An 18,069-nucleotide genomic window follows, 5' to 3' on the forward strand; every position below is an offset into this window, starting at 1 on the left:
CAGTGAGGGTGGTAAAATGCTGGCACAGGTTGTCCAGGGAGCTGGTAGGTGTCTCATCCCTGGAAACATTCAGGGTCAGGTTGGAGGGGGCCCTGAGACACCCTGATCTAGTGGGAGATGTCCCTGTTTATTACAGGAGGGTTGGACAGATGAGGTTTAGAGGCTCCTTCCAGCTGAAGTGTTCTGTGATTGCAAGGGTGTGCTGGCTCCCTGAGCCCAGGGCTGAGGAGCTGTGTGAGTGTGCCTGGCTGGGATGTCTCTGTGCTGCACAAACACACCCAGAGCCTCAAGGATGGCCTCAGCATGTTTCCCATTCCTGCATCTATCTGTGAATATAAACTTTAAACATTCATTAAGCAGGACTTCGCACATGAAAAAGAAATCCATGCACTTTGTGTTTCCATGGGAGAGGAGAGATCTCCTGTGCACTGTAATTTGTTAGGAAGTGAACTCTCTTGACTGATTTTTGTATGTGCAGCTGATGTAAACAGGTTCCATGTGCTTTCTTTTCTTAGCATTTTATAGGCTTTTCTTCATAGGTATCATCAGCCTGATACCTTCTTCAGTGCTGTTTGTATAGTGTGTAAAATCCTGTATCTTCTTATGGGTAATGATGGCAATTCTTCTTATGGGTAATGATGGCAATTCTGCATCTGGCCTTTCCTGAGCTTTTTCTTGCTCCCTGTCTCTCATTGCTGAAGTCCTGGTGCCACCCTGGCAGCCCTCTCCTACTGCAAGGAGAACCTTACACAGGGTTTTACACTGGCCTGATGCAGGCAGGCAGAGATTAAATGCAGAAATCCTTGTCTTGTCATCACTCGTGTTTCTGTGGTGTTTGCTTGTGCCTTTGGAGTGTGGGGGACTCCAGGGTACAAAAGCAGCAGTGTTGAGGTGGGGGTGGGCATTTGACCACTCGGGAAGGAGCATCCTCTGCTGACACCCCAGCAGAGCCCACTGTGTGCTCGAGTCCTCCTCTGCTGCAGGGCCTCGGGTGCCTCACTGACTGTGAAATGACTTTTTAAACACACCTTGCCTCCTTTTCCTCATGCCCTCAGAAGCATCTCCCCGTGTAGGATTACAAGGTAAAGACAATGCAGCCCGTTGTGTTTGGGAGGGGCACACACAAAGTGGGGATTCCTGCTCTGTCCCGTCCTGCGTACGTGGGGCCTTCTTCATCTTCAAAGCATTTTCCAGCCATGAACTAAGAGCACACGCATTAGCTGGGAGCACACACCCCTCCCTGAGCAGCTGATGCCGGCCACATCCCAGGAAAAACTTCCAGAATATGACACACCACTTTTGATGAAAATAAAATGATGCCATATTTCATCAGCTCTATTAGAAGTACTTAAGTAATTGAACTAATGAAACTTTAAAAAGCCTTTAAGAGACAAATGTGGTACACACCTTTGTTCCAAGTCTTTCCCCCCTGCCCCCCTTATTTTCCCAGTTGAACATCTTTTGTTGACTTTTTGGGATCTGTTTGTTTTTCAATGTGTGGTTTTGCTGAGTTTTGTGTGTGTTATGGTGGTTGATTTCTCTGCTTTGCAGCAGTGGTGCTGTTACAGTTTCTGCAGCAAAGGAAAGTATCATCTGCAACACAGCATGAGCAGGACAGGAGTATCTCATCTTTCATACCAGTTTTTGCAAACATTGGGGTTTATTTCCATTGTGTGCATTGGCCTGTGCTGTGTGTGCCTGCCTTGCCTCTGGGCTGTGTTTATCTCTCACAGCTTCAACATGATTTCTTGTCTTCATGTGTTCCATCACTCATCTCCACCATCCTTCCAGCTGTGATGTCCAACATCTGGCCCTTCTGAACTCATGCTGGCTTAATTCTTGTCCCACCACCCCCCTGTAGCCAGCTTGGGTATTTATCTCTCCTTTCCCTTTCCCTTTTCCTTGAGCAGGACAGTTCAGGTGAGGTGGGGTGTGATGACATGCTCTGGACAGGACAGAAATCCCATCCAGGGCCATGTGCTCAGCTCCCTCACCCTGCCCTTTGGGAGAAAGGGAACAGTGGCCCCCAAGTCATCATATTTAGTGGACTTTTTTGGGTCCCACTGATGGAGCTTTCTGCTCCAGACACTCCCCAGTCCACAGACACCCAGGACTGTCTGTGACCAACCACATCCAAAGCATGAGCTTTGTGACCCCTAACGCCCAGCCCGTTTCTGAGGGCTTTTTTTCCAGGCTAAATGTATTCATTCTGGGTGCAGCTCACCTTTCTTGCCTTTGTTGCTTTTTGCAGGGGAGGCAGATGAAGAAGCCTTTGCCGAGGAGTGCAGACGGAGAGGACAACACGCGCTGCCCTCCCAGCCCAGCAACCTCCGCCTGCTGAAGCCCCACAAGTCTGGCAGCTCCCCCCGCTTTGCACATTACAGTAGTGATGAGCTGGAAGATCAAGACAAGAGCCGGGTTATGAGCAGCTTCGAGGCCCCTATTTATTTATCAGGTGTGCACAAGCATGTTGGTGAGAAAGGTGCAGAGAAGGACCCATCACATAGTCAAAAGCCAAACGCAAAAAGCCACGCGAGAAGTTGGTGCTGTGTGTTGACTTAATGCTAGTCCCCTGGTAGATAATAAACAGCAGCTTGTTTGCCTTCATCCTGCTTTAGCTCTGATCTTCCATTTAGCCTAGATTCACTAACGCCCTGAGATATTTAAGGATCCAGGGCAAATACTGTTGTGCTGCTGAAGTGCCTGTGCTCTTTGTTGTTAAAAGTGAAGGCATTTTAGAGGTTAACTCATCACAATACTTTGCACATTCATTTACTTAAATTGTGCTTGGCTTCCTTGTCCAAGGAGAAGTTCAGCAAGTTGATACTATTTCTGGAAGCTGCAGTTTTAGGCAACTAGATCCTAATAGAGGAGGCTGAGAATGTTCAGGCAAACGTGGCAACGTGGCAATTGTCTGGGTTATTTTTGGAAGTAATTAGTCCTTTGATATATTTCCAGTCTGTAATTTTTTGGCAATGTAGTCCAGAGGCTATCTTGGACAATGAAGTCCTCATAATTACTTGATTTAATTGGACCTGTGGTCAGAGATCATCCAGGACTGCAAGGACAGGTTTTTCTGATACTGAAAGATGCCTTTCTACTTGGATGCCCAAAGCAAGGACCCTTCTCAGTAGTGTGAAATCAGGTGCTGGGAAGTGTGAGCCTATAAGGCTTCTCAGGGTAAACACAGCACATGAAAAATATGCACTGTATCCCAAAACAGGTGCTCATGTACTCCCAGTGCTATACCAACTTCCAACGTGTTTATGAGCCTTTAAACCTAACAATGTCTTTTGTATGGAAGACCTAAAGATATTATGATGGATGACACATTGAAAAAATAGAATAATTTAGATTAATGTCTTCCTGACAAGTTGCTGTTTGTGTCTTTAAAGATGACCAAGTTGAATATTTTCTTTTTAAAAAAAAAAAAAGTTACAGAGATCTGAATGTAACCTCTGGGCTGAAGCCTCCCACACAAGGGCTACAGGTTTGGTCTCCTGTGTCTGTGGCTGGCAAAACAAAACCTTGGCTCTGCTTTTGGACCCACAAGGGTCTCTGCAATCACAATATTTTGCAATGGATTCCAAGGAGCAGCTGAGTTTGACATGCACCATGCAATTTTTGGAGCAATTTTTAAGATTGCTTAAGACTTTCTGCTGTGAATTTATTTATGCTCCAGGACGCACAAGTTTGCAATTAAAATTAATTTCCAGAAGTATTAGTGCAATCACAAAATGCTCTCTTCTATCAGTAGATTGTGAGTTGCCAAAAAAGACTCAGGGTGAAAACTTGATTGCAGTAAGACTAAGATTTTACTGTTGCTTTAAATATTTTGCCTGCTGTTCCTCTGATGGACAGGGCTGCTGAAGGACTGGTCGAGTCAGTCATAAAAACCTACGTGAGTGTCTTAATCCCTCCCTGGGGAGTGTGTGCACGAGCCCTGGCCAGTAATGCCATTTCCCTTCATGGGTGTTCACCTCTGCTGATGCCTTGCCCAGCCAGCAGCTTCACCAGCACAGCTCTGTAATTCCAGAGAGCGCTCGACTCGCTTGGCTTCTCATCCATCACTGCCGTGCTTCCAGGGGCCGGCGTCGGGAGAGAATGGCATCATTTCTGCCCTGCTCCAAAGCCCTCTCAGCTCACTGGGAAATAGTTGAGTTCAATGGCCTCAAACCAGGTGCAGTTCCACCTTGAATCAGATGTTTTTGCCACCACCAGCGTGGGGTTCTTGACAGTGGGACCACGCTGTCATGGTGTTTTAGATGTTGTCCCAGCTGGAGCATCTCAAGCAAACCCTCACTCATTGATGATTCACCTGCAATGAAGTGCTTCTCTTTTCCCAGCTCTAGGAATGGGACTGTTTGAGTTTTGATTTGTAAGTCTGTAGGAAATTTAAATGAAGGAGAAGGGGATAGGTTTAATCTTGACTATGTGGTGGGAATCCCTCTGGAAGAGGCATCTCTCTAGTGCCCAAGAGGAAAGGCTGGCCAACTCCTTTAGATTGGCAATATCCAGAGGTGAGATGAAGCCTCTCCTTAGTCAGGATTGCCAGTTATCACAGTGGGTATTTAACACAAAAACTGAGAGTTTAATTCAATTCTCCATCTACCATGGACACTTTGTGTTTTAGTAGAAATTGCTCTGGAAACTGTTCTCGGTTTCATAATGGCCTTTTAGAATAAAACTTCACCTCTTGTGCTCTGAAATTGCTGCATATATCAAACAGTTCTCTAGCTCCAAAAAGGAATTTTTGAAATAAGAACTCAGATACTGTAATTGATGTGCTCCCTGATAGTGTGATATACAGCTGACTGTGCAAAGTGGTGCTAATGCCAGCAGAGACCTGGGGATGGCAGCTCTTAATGCCAGAGGTAGTGGTGACTACCCCTTAAAAACTACTGCTTTGGATTTCAGAGTTTTGACCTCTATCCACAAGAATGATTGAAATGTTTAATTGTTAAAATAGTCAAAAATTATGACACAAATTTCATTATTTGGAAGATAATATTGCAAGGTTTGCTCTTCCTTTTCAAAGAAATAGCTTGCATTAACCTACAACTTACAACATTAATAATTCATTTTTTGCTGCATTTTCATCTGCTGGCATCTGTGAAGAGGAAACCACTCTAAAAGAACTAGCTTAACTAATCTTGATCCTTTCCTGGCATGGTTTCCTCTGCTGGAAAGTTGAGCTCTTTGTAGTTAATTTCATCTTTAATTCAGTCTCTGTTCCTTTTACCAACGTGCAGTTTCCTGAATTACACTTTACTAACTAGTAACAGTGATGTGCTTTGTTATCCAAACTAATTACTTTATAATTCCATCACAAACTTCGTTTTGGGCATGCAATGGAAAGAGAAAGGAAAGCAAAGCCACTGATTTTTGTGGAAGTCTAATACATGAGGAGGTGCAGAGGTGGAGTTTGTCCTCCCTTTGCCCCACATCCCCTGGCTGTAACTGTGCAAGTGGGATGGGGAAACAGCTGTACCTGTGTGGGGCAGGGCTGGGAAGGCTGGCTGGTGGATTTGGAGCCTGGCTGGTGGATTTGGAGCCTGGCTGGTGAATTTGGAGCCTGGCTGGTGGATTTGGAGCCTGGCTGGTGGATTTGGAGCCTGGCTGGCTGTCCCTAGGCCTAGCCCAGAGCTGCCTTCCCTCGTGGTGTTTTGGCTGCTGGTACAAAATCATCTTGTTGCCTATCAAAGGCAGCTGGGCTGTGTGTGGATAGGCTTCCATGGCTGCACAGCCTTGCAAGCTTTTGCTTGCCATTTGGGAGTAAAACCTTGGAAATCCATTCAGTGCTTGTGTTATGCTAATTAACAGGAAGCAAACAGGTGGTATCTGGCTTGGTTTGCTCTTGTGGCAATTCTAGGCAGAATTGGTAAAGAAAATGGCATGGTGAGCAAGCAGGAAGGAAGGCCCCTGCAAGCTGCTAAAGGTTTTCAGTCCCCTAAAACATCAAAGTTGGGATTACATCACCAGGTTGGCCAGTGAAACTGGAGAACTCACCCCTTGGATTTGACAGTGTGGATAATTGAATAGTGGAACACATACCTAGACAGGGTGGGATGTTTTGTCACCCCAGGCCTTGACTGAAGGCTCCCTCTCCAGGATGCTCTGTGGCACAGGCAGGAGATGTGGATGAGGAGAGGAATTAGTAGGTCAGGTTGTGCTGTGTGCTGGGCAGTGGCTCAGCCTGAGGGGAGGGGATGTGAAAGTGCAAAGTTGTAATTGCAAATTGAGTCACATGAAATTATACTCAAGCTGTGATCTGGGGTGAATTTTTACAATGGCCTATGTGAGTGTGGTCAGTCTAAACTAACAGAGGGTGGCTGCAACTCAGAAGTAAGCCAGCTGCCTTTGAAATAGCAGTTTATTGTTTTGACTAGAGAGGTATTTCTAAGACCAGAAAATTAGAAAGAGCACTACAGAACCCAGCTTGAAAGTGCCTCTGTGCGTGTTGGGGCCTTGGCTGCTTCCATGCTTTGAAAGAAAGCCACAATCTTAGCAAAAAGTTGGTAGACCTTGGAGAACATTTTCTCTGAAACTTGAGCAGAAAATATGAATCCCTCCCACTGCCAACCTCAGTGTTTACTCTGAAATTGGAAGGAGGCTCCTCCAGAGTCTTCACCTTGGCAGATCCTCTATAAAAATCATGCTGTGGCCTTTATTGCTCACTGGTGTGGGTCAAGCAGCAGCAATGCTGTGTGCTAATTGTCAGCTGTGACTGAACGCCTTGTTTCCTTCTGCTCACTCCTACGCTGCTCTGTGCTGGCAGAAGGAAGGTGGAGCAGACCCGTGGCCACTCTCTGCATCCTGGTAGAGCAGGCAGATGTCGGGCAGGGCAGGAAAAAGCAGGATACCAGAAATGCATTGGGTAGGAGTGTCTTCCCCAGGACACTTGTGCCACCCAACGTGCTGGCCTCCCTTGCAGCTGCCACCCAAGAATTTGATGAGTTTCACAGCCAGTGACTGAACAAACTCGTGACTTTGGGAGGTGCAGATGGCAGGGAAGTAGGAAGCCAGAAGGAAAGTCAATCTGGGACACAGCAGAGAAGCTTCCCAGTTTGTTTGGGTCCTTGCTGAGTGATGGTTGAAGGAGTTGCACCTAAGTGTGTCTGGAAGTTGTTTTCAGCCTTCAGCAGCTTTATGAAAGCTGGAATAGCTCCTGAATGTGCTCCTTATGGCTCTTCTAGAAGTAGGAAAGAAGGGGATGACATGGAAGGAGTGGGTTAGCTGATGCTGTTTGTTTTAGACCAGAATTATCCAAGCAGTAAAGCAGGTGTAATTCCAAATGGTGTGGATTCTTGCTTCACCCATCTCTGCCCCTGGCAGCTGACAAAAGCAAGAAATCCCAACTTGGGGAGATTTCTATCTGCTTTTGAGTGACTCTGTATTCCAAACGTCACAGCTTGGCCAAGCTCTTGGTGACCTGTTCTCCCTCTGCCCTGTGAGGCATTTCTAGAGTTTGGGTGGCTAAAGATTGCTGCTAAGGGTGGAAATCTGATCAGCCTTCTCCAAGGCCAGCAGAGTTTGGCTGAAGCCAGTTCAGCCTGGCACTTACTATGGGAAGTTTCTATGGACACTTTGGGATGCTGGCGACTCTCCAGGCTCACTGCAGAGTGATCGGTCATGGGGCTGCTGCTTTCTAATTCAGATTTTATTGTCTCATGACTTTGGGGCTAGTCTTGTAACCAAGGCAGCTAAATATACTTTTAATTAGTGCTGGTTGAAGTATTGGAATGAAATAGACACCGAAGGGTTACATCTTTAGTGTGCAATTCTTATTTATGTTAGGAGCTGCTTCACTCGTTTGGATCAGGTTTTTGGCTGTTATCACCCAGCATAGCATCGCTGGAGCAACAGACTGGCAAAGTCTGACCTATCCTTTCTTCTTAGGTGGGGGTAGAAAAGGAAATGGCAGACAGTGAAATTATTTATCACAGCAGGCTCAAAACAGAAAAGACCTGGCAGTTTTCTCTTGAGGAATACTCTGTGTTTGTGTGTTATCTCCTACTTTGGGCAATCTCTTTCTGTGTGTCAGTGATAACGCTTGAAAGATTTCCACTTTTCAGCCTTATCAAACCAGAGGCTGGTAGGAGGCCATGTTGTCAAATGCCTAAATATCTTCATACCACAATATTTTAACATTTGAGTTGTTTCATTTATAAGACAATAAATTATGTGGCATTCACTTCAAGTCATAATTTACATTGACTCAGTATTTTTAAGAAACAGTTGCTAGAATTGCTTTCAAAATCTCAAGCATTTGAAGAAAATGGAAAAAAATAGTATTATGATATAAAATAGCAGCATCAAATACTATCATGCCTGATTGTGGAAACCTTTTAGAAATACTGACACTGTTTTGAGAATGAAAAATGAAAAAAATTATGAAGCTAGTACCTGCTAGGGTTTAATGATCCTTTCCCAAATATCTGTGTGACTGTTTCATAGTTATTACGTGAGATAGTTCTGATCAGCTGATATGATGCTGTTTTTCCTTCCAGTAAAGGGAGGAATCCTCTGAATAACACCCCCCAGATGACTGATTCTCAGGAGTCAGCCCATCTCTTCTGCCTCCCTTGACCTCTGTGGGAAAGCAGGGAGATGCTTGAGTCCCTCAGGGATGGGTGCCTTACTCAGTGAACTGAATGCAAAAGGATCCTCTTTTTGGTGATGTGCAGGTGACCAAGGGGCTGACGTGGAAGGAAACTTCCTGGATGGAGTTCCTAGTGAGGAGGTGTTCACACAGTGAACAGGGACAGGAGCTGAGCTCAGGGGGTGACAGAGTGCAGGGAAAACCCAGTGTCATCTGCAATTCTGCTAAGCACCACCAGTTTCTCTCTTCCTTAAACAAGAAAACTGGTTTCCACTCTAACTTTGTGCAGGCTGATCGCTCATGGCAGAATTTCTAAATAAATATCCTGCCTCTTGACTCAGACAATTACAAAAGATGAAGTCATGCTGTGGGTACAGCACAGGAGCTAGAGTGATAACCTAGAACAGTTTCCCGTTGCTACAAGTGAGTGTATTTCCTCTAAGCTTTTGGTAATGTCTCAAATGGTTTTAGCCAAAAGACTTACCTTGTGCTTCTCCCCAAGTATTAAACTTAAACTTCAGCTGAAGAACTTCAGCTCTGCTGTGGGCACATCTCTAACTGTGCTTGGGAGGAGCTCTTGGTGAGGAGCGAACTGCAGCCACAGCGTGGCTTTGTACTCCCCAGCCTCCCACCACTTCCTTTTCTCATCTTAATTTTGCTGTTGATAAATTGATGAAAAACCAGGTGCACTGGTGAAACTGCTCCCTTGGGGCCATCTCTGCCTGCCTACTGACAGGACAGAGGGGAAAAAAAGAGATTTCCATACAGGCAGAGCTGTGCCTTTCCACAGAGCCATTCCTCTGACTCCCAGTCCTGCCTCTCAGCTGGATTGCAGGGGCTGCTCTGCTCTGTGCCTGCCCTGGTCACTGGACTGTGCTGATTTCCAGTGACAGAGCACCACTGAGCTGAAAGATCCCTCCAGCTGCCTCAAAACATCACAGAGTGATTGTCTGAGGGAAATGTTTGCTGGCTCTCAGTTTAGATTTATGAGTGCACCTGGGTAGATGTGGTGGCTCACACAGTTCACTGCCCGTGCAAGTCTGCCAGCAAGTTGGATTTTACTGCAAGTTTGGAGGAAAAGATGTGATGCTGAGCAAGACCTGTTTTACACACATCTCTGTGGGGGTAATAAACCATTGGAATGATGATCACATGGCTGGAAGCTTGTGCCTATTGAACCTGTAGCAAATAATTGTTGCTTGAACTCAATGCTTTCATGCACCATTGGGGCTGCAGTCAAATATAACCTGTGGTGCATAGTTAAGCATGAGCAGGCTGATGACCAGCATATAAAATATATATTGGTAAACACTGAGCACCTTCTTATTTACTCAGGATTCTTGGCATTCTGTAGTCTTAAAATGGAAATGCAAATATGGTGGTAACTCTGACTACCGTGAGCAGGAAATGCCAGTACTTAAATTGCTCCTGCTGCATAAGTCTTATTTATTGCTTCCTTTTTGAAAATTATTCTGGTTTTGCATGTGCTCTAATTTTGAAGCTTTTCCTGAATGGCTTTGAAGTATTTTGAAAGTTCTCCAGATCTTTTAAAACTTCAAAGATTGGTAGTATTTTCTTTCTATCCTATGTAAGGGATATAGTAGAATGGGGGATATAGTGGTAATGGCAATTAAAAAAAACAACCAAACAACACATTAGGAAGCCAGACCTTTTCTTTAATAGTCTTTAAACCATTCAGAGAACATGTGCTTTTGCTAGAGAGAAAAGTCTGTGAATGCTGTGAAAAGTGTTTTACAAGCCATGTTTCCTCAGGATACAAAGAAGGCAGCAAGAGGAGGAAGCAGAAGCAGAGAGAGGAACTGAAGAAGAAGAAGTCAACCAAAGCGAGTTACTAAAATGGACTTGTCTGCTATGCCAATACCTTTAAAATAATGACAACAACTTCATGTACCTTCGAGCACACCTCTTTTTTGTGTATATTTTTTTGATTGTTCACACTGCTACCAAGGAAGTGACTCATGTTTAAAACTGTACTAAAATTGCACTATGTTATTCCTTTTAGTTTCACAGAGTGGCTTTCTTGCCCGTTCAGGTTGGGGAATTCAGACGAGGCAGGTCGTGGTTAGACTGTGTTATGTTGGAAGATTGGAAAGAGTTACAGAATTTCTTACCTCTTCCTTCCCTGGGACTAAGGCAACTCTAGTCTAGTGTTTGTTATTTGTCTTGTAGGATATAAAAGGCAAATGCCTGCTTGTTTGGTCACTGGCATCAAATCAGGCCTGTTGAAAGAAGAGTCCTGTTCACTCATGTTGTTGGGAGTGGGACTGAGACATGAGCTCTTATAGGGTAATTTATGTAAGATTAATAAGTAACTTTTATGGTTGGGTTTTTGGGTTTTTTTTCCCCCCCCCCTAGGCTGGACAGTTCTGTCCCTTTTAAAATGTTCCCTCATATTAAATTGCATCTTGAAGTTATATCTTCTGATTTTAAGAAATGTAGTGTAATGATGGTCTCCTGTAAGCACTCCTACTGATTTCTTTAGGCTTTGTTGACTCCTGATGAATCATTTAGTGAAATCATTCCTTATTTTAAAAGTTTATTTTCAGAACCTAGAGACAAACGATCCAAGTGCTACTTAAACACTGCTCTTTGTTTCTCCTGAGTAGGTTTTAGATAACAAACATTTTCTCAGCATCCGTTTTAGATTTTATCAACTTGTTTCTGCAAAGAGCTTATACCTTTATGTATGAAAGCATTTTGCATCGGTTTTATGGCAGGAGTATTTTTTTCTTTTTTAGCTTGAAAAGATGTCTTAGATTTAAAAGAAATACATATTTCCTGGCAAGATGACTTCCTTGCTTCCCATACTCGTCTCATGTGCATGACACATTGCTTCTCTTAACCTTTTAGTGTGTACTGAGCCCCTCTGTTGTTGCCTTAAGCATTTACCTGCATGTTTCTTGTCAGTGTGTTGTCTCCTTTTTTAACCTCCAGGTAGGAGTTAGAAGCTTATGGTTTTGTTTTGTTTCTTTTGTCTTCCTCTTGCCAATGTGTTGTTGATGTAACAGCCTTAAACCTGGCAATATTGAAAGTCCACAGTTCCTGGAGAAACTCACTCATCCTAACGTTTCAAAGATGCAGGAATGCACATAATGATGGTGTAAGAGAGGAGCTAAACAGAAAAGCCAAAGTCTGCATTCTAGCATGGTCTGATATAACAAATTCTGGTGTCTCTGGAATCTGAATGGTTTAGCTTCAATTACCCAATGTAACCCTCTGCAGGCACCATATAACACACAATAACCATTTGTGAACTCTCTTAGGGTCTGTAAATTATGGTTAAAATTAAATAAGGACTGAGTACCGGTTTTCTGTCACTTAAGTACCACTTTTTTTTTTTTTTTTTTTTTTTTTGTGCAGTGTTACTAATATTTAAAAATAAAGAAAATCTGCCTTTATACTTTGTCCTCTTGCACTGTACTGTAGACTGGCATCAGTTGTCTGGTTCACTCCCATTAAAGTTCAGGCTGTAAGCGTAGGGGGACAGTCCTCATTCACACTACACCCACAAGCATTCCAGGTAATTCCTTTTGTTAAAACCATGAGCAAGTCAATACAGTCCCTGTGTCAAATGGCTGATACTGGAAAATGAGGGTTCATTCTGGCTGGAAACATCACTATGAGGAAAGTATACTTCAAGCAGAGCTTGCACATTTGCCATGCAAGGAATATTCATCCTGGATAATGCACAACATTGAACTGCATCCTGGTTAGATTGCTTTCCATATTCTAGGAGAAATGCCCCCCATACAAATGTTAGTTTAAAGCTGTTGCTGCTCATTATTTGCTGGGGACATGGTGAATGCTTTGGAAAAGCAGCAGAGGTGGAGGAAGGGAGAGGTGACGCCAGCACAGGGCTGGTCTCCCCAGGGCTGTCCCTGTGCTGGGAGCAGCCTCACGTAATGGGACAGAGTGGCTCCAGATCAGGAATGTGCCTTGAAGAGTTAGAGCAGACAGGGGTTTGGTGCATAAATATTTCCTTGACTCAATCCCTGTGTTAGGCTCGATGGAGGCAGGCAGAGCATTAATTAGGAGACCTGCAGGCAGGCTCTGAATTAGTGAGGGAAAGCCTGTCTCAACAAAGGCATCCTCACCCCACTGGAAGGGTGCTGCCCTGCTCACAGGTGGCCTCCTACACCCCTGGGAGAAACTCCTGGGAAACAGAGTCCCCAGAGGATGAACCACGGGCGTCATCTCTCCCATAACTACCCAGAATCTGTCTGAGCTTGCCTGGAAATTAAGGGATGTGAGCCCATGGCCATTGAGCCTTATTCCTTCTTTCTCAGCCCAATTATTTCTGTATTTTAGCTGAAGGGGAGCTGTAGCACTGTGTTCATGTGGCTGTGCTGCTTCCAGGACAGCCTGGAGCTGTGCTGTGTCTGTAGGAGCAGGCACATGGTTCTGTGTCCCAGTGCATCCATCTGCCACAGGTGAAGGCTGCCTGATGATGTGGGCACTTAAATATGTGTCAGGGTAGGAAAAAATGCAGGTGGGTGTGAGACACTACAACTGATAACAGATGATGCTGGCCCAAGAATGGCTGTGAATAAATGTATTCTGAAAGTTGGGAAATGATTCCTGCCCATCCCACAGTACTTCTGTGGAAGAGCTGAGAACAGAAACAGAGCTAGTTTAAATAAGGGGCCTGGTGTGATGTATAAAATGTATTGAAAAATGATTCTTTATGGAGCAGATACCTGGGCTCCAAGACCTGAAATATATCCATAAGAAAATACATTTACTAGGGTAGATAACAGTTGAGTAACAGGAAGGATACACTGAAAGGTGTCCCTTAAAAAGGTAATACTGGAAAAACCCCAGTTTTGCAATAGAGGGGACACAATTGCAAACAAACACAAGGCTGACAGATAAATGTTCCTGCTCCTCACTTGGAAGCTGCCACTGTGAAATGGTTTAAATTCAGTTGTTTTTCCACACCTTTCAGAGATGTGCACTGTCTACTCTTCGAACCAAGATTTGGCAAGACTTTGACCTGAAATAAATGATCTCAGAGTGTGTAGGTGTCAGAATGATAAAAAAGTATTTTTCAAGTTTTCAGCTACTCCGTGCTGGTGCCACCTTCATGAGCAGCTTGCAGACCTGTACATCCTGCTCCTAGAGGTAACACAAAGCTCTGTTTCCTTCTGTCAGCTTGGCTGCCTTTACAGAGACTTCCCTTTTCCCCAAATTTCAAACTATCTCATGAGCCTTTGTATGTGTTTCTTGAAATAACAAACTGAAAAGGTGATGAGTCAAATATCTAGAAAATGTGCAGTAATCATCAGGTAAGCATTAAGCTGCCTGTTTTCCCAACCACATTTGAAATGTGTGACCTGTACCCACTTGTTCTTCAGGAATGTTCCCCACCATGTGCCACCAAACTGGTGCCTATCAAGTGGTGGGATTAGCTTGTTACTATATCAAATGTCATTGTTTTATTCTACCTGTGAAGAATTCTAATTAATTTCCTTTTGTTTTGTGTGCTGGTTGCACAGGATTCCCTGGATGCACAGGTTAGTCCTTCCTGCACTTCAGATCCTGGTTATCTTGTGCAGTTCTCTTTTATGTCCAAATTGAGCTCACGTTTTGGGGCTCTCTCACATTTCCTTGCCCACAGAACACCTTGCTGCTCTGTAACTCACACATTGATGGGAGGCTGGTGGTGGCATATTTGCCCTTGATTAGCTATATTTAATTCTCTTCTTTCCAAGGGGAGAGCTGGTCTTCAGAGACTTTTTATCACTCTTTTAAAAATTTTTCTCATTGCTACCTGTTGCACTAAAAACTCTAGGCAAGGGAGCTTTCCTCCCTATTGATGAGAATCAAGAAGGCATTTAGAGCCACATACAGATCTCAGTAAATGTTCCTACTTGGAGCTATGATTGATTGACCTGCCCTGTGTCAGCACACTTTGTCTCTTCACAAGCTCTTGTAGCCAAAAAGGATTAGGTGGGTGTTAGGAAGAGTCAGATTTGTTATGTACCTTGTTGGTGCCCTCTCAGCCAGCAGCTGTTAACTCCTGACAGTGGGTGAGGCACTTACAAAGTGGCTGAGCTGACGTGAGATGACATTTCCAAGCATGGGTAGGTTCTGCTCTCATCATGACAAGAAGAGACTGACCATGTCATTTGGCATATCTTGAACTGCAGTCTCAAGTATCCCAGACTTGAGATGGGCAGGATCCTCCTGCCTCTTCCTGAAGGCCTCATGTTGTCACTGCAAAACCAGCCCAAAAAGCAAGAAGTGAGTGTGAGAGGGAGCTTAAAGCACTTGTGCTGATAATGAGTCTGAATGCTTTGATTTCAGGGAAATGCCTCAATATCCGCCTGGAAGCAATCATGGATTTTCTAGGATGTCTTCAAGGAGGGAATGGGACCTCAGTGAGCTGGCTGGATATCTGATTGCATCTCTTCAGTGTCTGTTTCCATTGGCACACACATGCACCTTTCTACTGAAACAGTAGATGTCATTTTTTCCATCCCTTGTTTGGGAAGTGCTCATCCTTTGGTCAATGCTGAGCAATTTGCTTGTTCTTTAGGCTGCCACTGGTTGAAATTTAATGAAGTCTTCTGTGGCAGGTGATTTTTTTTTTTACATTATTTTAATGTTAGAGGTTGCAGCTGGAAAAATTTCCTTTAACTTAAAAACCAAAACGTACTTCCAGGCTTTTGAGATGGAAACTGAGATGGCAAAATCATGGATCACACCGAAGCTTTTATGCACAAACACCCCTCAAATGTAATGGGGTTAAACCTATAAAATATGTGTTTCTGCCTGATTTTTTCAGTTCAGATGTGTGGCATTTTTGGACAGTTTAATATGTTTAGATGAGCAGTGCTACTGCATATTGCTAGGTCAGACCAGGAGATGGTTTGCAGGCTCTGTAAGAGACTGCACGCTCAGAGCCAAGGAGGGGAAGGAGCACTGAGGAGAGGTTTTGAAGCACTAAGAAACAGTTCCCACACTACCTGGAAGGGACATTCAGCACAGGTGGTTGGCTTGATCCTGGCAGCAGACACAAGCTCCAACCTGCCATGACAGCACGGGTTTCATTCAGCTGCGGGACGCCAGGGGAGGAGGTGCCCGCACTGGAGCCTTCCCTGGGCTGTGAGTCACCCTTTGTACCCATGAAAAGGATCTGTCAGCTGCCTGGCCCACTGTCCTGTCTTTGATAGTGACTAATGGTGGCTGCCTAGGGGAAAGCACACGAACAGGCTAAGCGTGTTATACCTCACCAAAGTGTTTTCCCAGCCGTGGCACTTTGGGGGTCAGAGGCTCCTGGATCCAGAAATGGCTTTTTTGTTACCCAGTATTTTTTTTCCCATTGACTTTTTTACCTAGAAAGCTGCTCAATACTCATTGTCCTGTGACAAGGCATTCCTCATGTGACTCCACTGGGTAATGAGATAGGTGCTGTGTTTTAAAACTGTCTCCTACATCTTCCTTTGGCTTCCTCCCCTCCTCCATCCCAGCATGGGAAGAGACACTGCCCACCACCTGTCCTCACTCACCTTTTCCATGGCACTCGTGATTTTACACTCATGCCAGCCTTTGGTTAACTCTTTTATGGCTCAAGAGGTTCAGCACATTGAGCCATTCCTTGCAGAAAGCCTTTCCTACCTTTGGTCACCCTCTCAGAATGGGGAAAGCTGGTTCAACAGTGGCTCAGCTCCATAAATTGTGCTGACCATCTGGACAAGCACGAGTAGCATGCTATCAGCTTGCTAATACTCCACTGACAGGAAGAGAAGTGGGCCATGCACAGCCTGGGATGCAGGAAGGGCAGAGCTGGGGCCAGGCTCTGCTGCCCTCAGTCTCACCAGGCTCTCACGGGCTCTGGGTGCGAACGCATGAGCTCATGGCAGTGATGGTATCTCCAGAGCCTGGTCCCACACACCTTCCCTCCCCCTCAGCTGGAATCACGTCATGGGACATTCCTTGGCAGCATTTGGGACGTGCTGCTCCTGGCTCAGGCTCAGCTCCTGCCTCCACTCATTGCTCCTCCAAGCATTCAGTGTCTGTGCCTCTGCCCAGCCGGCAGCGCCCGGGCTGGGGTCTGTGGCCACTGCCAGGCTGCCTGCTCCCACAGAAAGCTGGCACTGGCTGAGGGATCCCTGCCAGCCAGGGAGATGGCTCCAGTAACCTTGGGAAGGCACCGTGCTCCTGGAGTGACACATCCCTGCAGGCAGAGCCGGGAGCCCTGGGCGGTGCCCCTCCACGTGTCCCCGATTTCTGCAGCGCTGCCCGTGGCAATGCAACGGCTTTTGCACTGCCAACCCCTTCTTGTTCCATATGCAGAAGGTATTTCCCATCTGAAGCAATCTGGGCTGTGAGTTTCCCTGTTCCCATCAGCATATTTTGTGCAGGGACAGCTGCATGCAAGCGTTCACTTACTGGGTTTTTGGGTCATCCACGTCATCTGGGAAATCTTAAAAGTCTGGGGAAATAGTCATGAGGAAACGTCAGGGATAGGAACATCCAGAGAGATGGGAGGGCACAGGACAGCAAACAATGATAGCTAAAGTGCAAAGGCAACACCAGCTCATTGAGCTGAGCCCCCAAAAGGTTGTGTCAGGACCTGTCAAAGCCCAGAGTGTGTCTGGCTCTGCAGTTCTGGGTCAGATCCAGCTCCACTGTAAATGCGATTTTGCTCAATATGTTTTTGCCCTGAGTGCTGACACAGACTCAGGTGATGGGTGACCCCTGCCTGCTGTGCCTCTGCTCCAGCAGACAGCCCTGCTGGGATGTACAGGGAGAAGGTGTTTGGGTGCACCTGAGCCCCCATTTTTCTCAGCAGGATTCAGGTTTGGTGGTGGCATTTTCTTTAATCAGTAGAATTACTTCCCTTGGAACCACAGATTTTTCTATCATGATTTCTTAGGAAAATATTATTCAGCTCATGTAATGCAAGTCTGATGTTGCATTATGAGATGGATGTGATAGAACACGATGGTAATGAGTCACCTCATATCATGTTTTATTGTGATGTGTCAGCTGAGAAAGGCAGAGAGCTATAGGTGTTTCCACCAGCCCAATTATGAAACAACCACTGGTTCATGCAGGAATTAGTAAGTTTTTCCTAGGTTAGTTTAGCAGATAGGTTTTGGTCTGTCATTTAACAATGTGGTTTTTTCAGTTGCTAACAATGAGCTGCCTCAGAATCAATTTCCTACCCAGAAAAGTCATCTTGCTAGAAAGGGTTATATGTGCTCAGAAACTCCAATCATCAGGATGAGCCTGTGTCTCTTGGCAGAGGGGAAAGATTCTGAGATAGCCTTTATTTTAGGACTACCTTCTGCTGGCACTGACTAGAAGGGGGTGATGCTGCCATCACCTGTTGCTGCAGAGAAGTGAGACTATGGAGGTATCATTTGGAAAGCCAGGAGGTCACAGAACAGGCCCCTGTTGTTCTCTGTTTAGTCCAGAAGGGACAGACACCTGCACAC

The 18,069-nt window shown here is 45.2% G+C and overlaps 1 protein-coding gene across 9 annotated transcripts in view; it reads left to right on the forward strand.

Moving 5' to 3' along the window:
* The window catches only part of DNAJB6 (DnaJ heat shock protein family (Hsp40) member B6), a 57,759-nt gene extending 45,738 nt beyond the window's left edge, over positions 1–12,021 (forward strand). For 5 of the 9 annotated variants that reach the window (XM_071428597.1, XM_071428600.1, XM_071428602.1 and 2 more), the window contains 3 exons: positions 1,056–1,082; positions 2,252–2,455; positions 10,376–12,021. In XM_071428597.1, coding sequence (XP_071284698.1) covers positions 1,056–1,082; positions 2,252–2,455; positions 10,376–10,458 — 314 coding nt within the window. In that variant the 3' untranslated portion in view covers positions 10,459–12,021. Of the gene's footprint in view, positions 1–1,055; positions 1,083–2,251; positions 3,722–10,375 lie in introns of those variants that run through there. The other 4 variants (XM_071428604.1, XR_011679445.1, XM_071428603.1 and 1 more) reach the window with 4 other exon arrangements.
* Positions 12,022–18,069: the final 6,048 nt, after the last annotated feature.

Source organism: Agelaius tricolor, unplaced genomic scaffold, assembly GCF_023055355.1.
Source record: "Agelaius tricolor isolate 1412-34295 unplaced genomic scaffold, bAgeTri1.0.p SCAF_6, whole genome shotgun sequence".
Classification (NCBI taxonomy): Eukaryota; Metazoa; Chordata; class Aves; order Passeriformes; family Icteridae; genus Agelaius; species Agelaius tricolor.